The 6286-nt window shown below is 48.8% G+C and overlaps 1 protein-coding gene across 1 annotated transcript; it reads right to left on the reverse strand.

Moving 5' to 3' along the window:
• Positions 1-1734: 1734 nt before the first annotated feature.
• Positions 1735-5038, reverse strand: LOC120839161 (E3 SUMO-protein ligase KIAA1586-like). Its single transcript, XM_040209404.1, has 2 exons — positions 5034-5038; positions 1735-3799 (listed from the first exon to the last, which is right to left on the reverse strand). Exons 1-2 carry the CDS (start codon positions 5036-5038, stop codon positions 1735-1737), a joined length of 2070 nt encoding a protein of 689 aa, XP_040065338.1.
• Between the last annotated feature and the right edge of the window lie 1248 nt (positions 5039-6286).

A 6286-nucleotide genomic window follows, 5' to 3' on the forward strand; every position in this document is an offset into this window, starting at 1 on the left:
CAGCAAGAATATTACGCGGCTCTAGTGTTCCGGTACGAGCAACGGAGATCACACGAACTGCTACGACTAGCTACGACCACCCGCCGCAGCGATGCAGGCGTCGAAGGAGCGCGACCTGTGTACTACGCAGTCAGTCGCCGTCGCCCGACGCCGGTCGTTTGGCATTCAGGGCTTTCCGTCCCGGGTTCTTCGCTTGTACTTGGAACCGAGTATTATTCCCTGTGCTTGTGTATGTGCTCAGTGGCTGGATATGGACCTCATAGAGCAGAGTTCTTCAGACTCGACAGCGACTCAAAGTTGACGGCGGAGGGGCTTGCAGCAACGCTTTCGGTTGGTGCACGGATGTGACGACTACACGGATAAAATTTAAGATTGCTGCTAGCAAGGTGGGCCATAGTCGCTTTATGTTGACACGGTTTTGCGTGTAAGTACTCCGTGCAAAGGCGAATCTATCGCGTTTCTAATCCGCCTTTGTTTTTGTTGTTTTTTAGCACGCACGACCAGGGCTTAAAGTCTCCCTCCCGCCGAGGGGGGTCTCACCTCGGATACCTTGGCGGGGGGGGGGGGGGGGGGGGGGGGGGAGTGGGCATTGCGGCAAACTTAAGAATACAGTATGTATTTGTAAATAAAAATACAATAAGTATTGCCGTATGGCGAAGTGACGTAATTAAAAAATACAACTCTTAAACTAATTCCACGATCCACGCAACCTATTAAATTCCTAACAGACGCTTGAGACTAAGTGCTGACAACATGGTCTGACTCCGTCACTACATACATTTTAAATATTTGTGGGCTAGTGGTGCGAAAATATCTGGCACCTAAAAATAGATAAAGTTTGCACACTCATTACTGTTTTTCACAATTCGGGAGAACCACTTTTTCCCTGGCTGTCTGGTATGGAGGCCGCAGACCAGTTTAGCACGATGTTTCTGAGCTACCTCCATGGGCTGGTGTGATAGAGAGATAGTGGGAGTCTTTTAGTAGACGGCTTCCGTGTTCAGGTTGCGATACCCGACTACGTCACGATTCATCGGTAAATGTACTGCAAAGTGTCTGGTACCGTAAACGGCACGTTAAACTCAAACTCTCTACTGTGAAAGTATGGGCTTCTGGAAGACAAGTTTTACAAAATAATGCTCTGTGTACACTTTTATTTACATAGTTCAATTGCTGTCGACCCTGCTCGGCCGCAAAGGAAGAAATACCGTATAAATTATTAATTAAAAGATTAATGTAAATACACAGTACAGAATGTCGCAGAGAGGCACACACAAAATAAAAACAAGTTAAGATGTATAAGTACAAAGCAAGACACTGTTACCACAAACAAGCAATCGTCGTTTTTTTGCAGTTTTTCTCTTAGAATCGAAAGGCTGTCATCAAAACTACTAATGTCGTTGGAAGTGCATTAACCTAAGCGGTGAAATTTGTTGCCCACAAATAGCGTTTCGAAGTAATATTCGAAAAAGCTCCAATGTCGTATTCGCGCTAACAGCGTCGCACAGTTTACATTCTCAAAAGCATGGCAGCGTTGTGAAGGCTACATAAATGTATAGCAACAACAAAACGGACATAGAAAAAATTAAATAGTATGCACCTAATTAACAAAAGTGAGTTCTTAAAGACGTATTGTTGGCGGCTCGTTATACAGCTCATGCAATTGATAGAGCTTTCATCCTAAGATGACATCTACCCGGCATCAGCAGCGACAAAAGAAACTACCGCACAGGGTCACTGAAGAATTTTCCAGAACTTCTCCTGGCCTTCCGTCCAACTGCGTGCTTTGCGGGCTGGTGCTCTAACCTGAAGCGCAGAATGTCTGCCTGACAAAAGCCACGACGTCACGTACGAATCTGGGCAAAAACGTTGCAGTGGTGGACCGTTCACCTTAATAAACAGCAGTGTCGATAGCCTCGTTATACACAGCGATGACCTCATTGGCGTCATGATAATGTTCATCGCGCTGAACCCTCGTTCACAGTCAGCAGTTGACACGGGAATACAGTTCACAGCCGTCACAACCCCTCGGAGTTTCTCAGGAACAGTTTTGCCCCCGTTTTCAACGTACTCTCTGAAGCCGTGTTGAGCTTTTTTCTCATTTACACCAAGCCTCTGTGCTAAGCGAGTTATTTTGTCCTCCACGTAAAGCACGTCCAGCTCACCGGGCCAGGTCAAGGGATCTAGCAGCCGAATGTCTTCAATCAGCTCTCTGTAGACTGTCACATGCTGGTCGACACTGCTGCTGCTGCTACGAGAAGACTGAGTGGTGAGAAGTCGTGTCCTCATGTTGTCGGCCAGGCTCTGGTAGAACTGCGTCGAGTTAATAGCTCGATCGCACTTTCGACCGGGATGCAGTTTTATATCTTTGAAGCACTTAGTCTTCACAGCGTCGTTGACCTGCACTGACATTTTCCCGGGGCGGACTTTTCTTGCTTCAAAAACTGCAATCTGCCTTGTCACCAAGTTGTGCGCCTCTGGCAACGTTATGGCACGCACCTGAAAGTTCAAAGAAAGTTCCGAGAGCTCGGCCAAGCTGTCATGGAGCAGTGCCAAGTTCTGGACAAACTCAACTGACGACAGCCTTTCTGCAAGCCCTATATACTGTGCCTTCTCTTTGGTGTCTTGCTTGGGGTCCTCGGAACACTTCATAAAGTGAGCGTACAGTGAAGGGTATGATGTCATGACAGCATTCACAGTCCTGAAGCTTGACGCCACCCACCTCGTGTCCAGGACTCTCCCCACACACAAAAGGGAGGCGTTCAAGTCCTTTGCACAGCTTTCGAGTTCTCTGCGGTTCTTTGGAGAACTGCTGTACAAGCAGTACAGTTTGTCCATGAAAATTTTGAAGTGATTGATACCTTGCACGTCGCGGACTGTATCTCCGACTGCCAGCTCCAGCCGGTGCGCCGAGCAGTGCCATGTGATTAGGTTAGGAAATGTATCCTCTAGAAGCTTTGCAACTCCCGAATGTTTCCCAAGCATCACCGATGCTCCGTCACAAGCAAAAGCAACTAGCTTCTCCTTTAGCACGTTCATACTCAAACCGTGCGAACTCAGGCAAGTCAGCAGGGCCTCCTTTATACCAGCCGCCGTCCCATCTGTCACTTCCACAAGGTCCAGAAAGACAGTAATTGGCTGTAGGTGACCGAAGTCGGAGCGCAGATATACAATCAGCGTGGAATGCTTACTGACGGTAGTGCTCTCGTCAATCTGCACAGAGAACTTTGCGCCGTCTTCTATAAGAGCTCTGCACATGCTCTTCTGCATTTCATTTCCAATATGATCAACAATGTTTGCACATGAGACATTTGTGTGCAAAATCCTGCCTAGATCCACACCATTCGCAGTCTGCACGTCGATCTCATCACTGAAGTCACTGAATGGACGGCAGTTTTTCGCTTGTTTGTACGCGATTCGGAATATCTTCTTTGTGGCTTCCTGATGTTCATTCAGCTGCTCAGAGAATGCTTCTTCAAGCTTTCTTTTCTTGGCTGTCCTGTCGATCTCCAGAGCCTTGATGTGGGCATCCGATTCCCTGTGCTGGTAAATTTTTTTCCGCAGAGCTCTTTGTTGCTTCTGTTTGCTGTCACCGGGTGCCTTGACTCCTCCCTCTGCCCATTCGAGGGAAATTCGACCGAGGCTGCCTAAATGCTTAACTCTTGAGCATGACAGGCATTTTAATTTTCCGTCCACGAAGCTCAGCCCCTCATTTTCTTTCTTGAAGAACTCGCCCTGCTCCAGGTTCCAGCACTCGGGCAGGTTTGAAATGCAAGCGTCGCTAAGGTGATCACAATTCCTTTCGGAGGAAGGGTGCGCACCCTCAATAGTTGCAGTCGTAGGCACTTGATTACTGTCCTCGGCAGCACGATTCACAGAAACAGCGCGTGGCACAGGGCTAAAAAAAGCTGGTTAGCTTCTTGCTGGCTTTCGTAGTCATGATATTAAAAGTTCGGCATAGTAAAATTTAAAAATAAACTCACGTTGTCGATGGTCTTGAGGTAGACGGATATCCAAAAAAATCTTCTAAAGTGTCTTGGTATGCGAAGGCAAAAGGGGAAAACAAGGTACACATAAAAACACGTACGTCAGGCACGGACAGCGTCAGCCCTGGATTAAGGGGGTGGGGGCTAGGGAGGCTGGAGCCCAGGGCCACACCTGAAGAAAAAAGGGGTGGGGGCCTCTCTCGGCTGTCGGGGCGGGGCCAAGGGGAGGTCCTCGTAGGGTGCGAAAGACACCCCAGAAAAGAGGTATTTTTGGCTTTTTTGTGTGTTTGTTGCTGGCGTGTCAAAGAACCGCTTTGGTCGTAAATCAATTTTTCCTGAGACAGTTGCCACTCGTCACCAGCGCGTCCGAAGTACTAGTGGCATCAATTTCCTGTCGGCTTCTTTAAAGGCTTTTTTCTCTACAGGGTCATTTTACTTTTCCGGCGCCAACCATACTTCGTTTTATCTCGTGTTGAACCACAACGGAAGGCTAGGGATCCTCCAGAGCCAATCAAGCGCCAGTCCAGAGGTGTCGTCACGCACTAATACACGCCCGACCTCGAGGAGCCAGGCGACGTCGCTTCTGAACTTGCGCTTGATTGGCTGTGGAGGCCCCTCGTCTTCCGCTGCGGTTCGACACAGGAGAAAACGAAGTAGGCAACACAACTTTTTTTTTCTTGTTTGCGGGCCGTTAGAAACCGATATTTCGAAAGGGGGGGGGGGGGGGGATCACACTAAACGTCTGTACTTTCTGGGTGGCAGTGGGGTGTATTGAAGCCTCAGCGCTTTCCGGTGGCCTAAGGGATCCCTTTTAGTTCGAGCGTTTGTAAGCACTCTATATTTTCTTTTTGCTTGCCATTCCGCTTGTCGGATAGCGGCACGTTGACAATCGCCTAATCCACATTCGTTTCTTTTTTTTTTTTTTTAATTACAACCAGACACGGACAACTGCAACTGCGAAAACGCGTTCCCCGCTTGGCGCACGTGAATGCATCATTTGTTTCACTTAAAATTGACTCTTTCGAGAAAGCAATCTACGCAGCCTACCCCATAGCACGGCCCTGCCTAGAGAGAACACATCTGGCAATCATTCTCAAGAGCCACTTGCTGCGCGGAACGTCTATGGTGGCAGGAGCCACAAACAGGGATTTCTGCGCATAGCCTCTTGATTGCTTCTGCTGGGCTGAAGGCGTGCACATACGCACGGATAACGCAGTGACGTAGCGTGTTTTCTTAGATTTTATTGGACTAGCTCATTTTCAGCCTTAGTGTCATTCACGTGCAAAGGGGGATTTGTTTTGTTCAAGTTTTCTGGGGAAGGAAGGAGCGCTTGTCTCGAGCGCCCGCGGCCGTCATTTCCGGGAGATAATTCTCCCGCTTTTGTGCGGCGCGGCGAGGCAGCGGGAGGGAAGCCCAGCTCCTGCCAAACCAAACCGGCATCTGCGATCTGCATCTCTGGCTGGTGGGGTGGGAGAGGAGGGCCGGCTGTCGTCTGCTTCTCCGGCACATGCGCAGTCGCGCGCTCCCGGAGGCCGCGCCGACTGGCACCGCGATGTTACAGTGTAGGGATGTGATTGAACCGTACGAGAGGAGGGTCTGTCGTCTGCCTGGACAGCACGCGCGCACCCTTTTTTCATCCCTTTTCCCCACCCTCCACAGTGCACACCAAGTAAAACGACCAAACCAGGCGTGTTAATAAAAAAAAAAAAAGTTTAAAAAAATGGTGGGGGGTCTCAGACCCCCCGCCAAAATTGCTGGGGGGTCCGGGATCCCCCGAGACCCCCCTGACTTTAAGCCCTGCGCACGACCGATTGAAAATGCTTCTATACCGATCACGGGGTGAATGTCCTCGGCCTTACAATGCGGAACGCCCAATAAAAAGTCATGTTCGTTCCGCGAGAAAACTTTCTTTTCGAGTGACCTTCTTTGATTGATAATTTCGCCCGTACTTGAGTGCTTTAATCAACACGATCGATTAAGCTTGCTTCCCTAGTTAGGACATTTTTGTGCCACATGCGGCACTAATGCTTGGCACGATGTATGCCACTGGTGGTATTGTGAATTGGTTTACTTCCAAAGCTAACAGTATGACAGGTGGGACCATTCAATTTGCTAAAAATGTGATATGGGATTTTCGTTGCATAACTAGCGTTTTACGTTTAAGATTGATAAGAAACATGCTCATGTGATGATGCATGTCTACAGCATTAGCTTTGCAGATCCAAATAGATGTGCTACTGGCTACAGGCTCAAGACCATGGACCAAATTGGTGATTACACGGCAATAAACATTGTGGTGG

Source organism: Ixodes scapularis, unplaced genomic scaffold (assembly GCF_016920785.2).
Source record: "Ixodes scapularis isolate PalLabHiFi unplaced genomic scaffold, ASM1692078v2 PGA_scaffold4__175_contigs__length_147842914, whole genome shotgun sequence".
Classification (NCBI taxonomy): Eukaryota; Metazoa; Arthropoda; class Arachnida; order Ixodida; family Ixodidae; genus Ixodes; species Ixodes scapularis.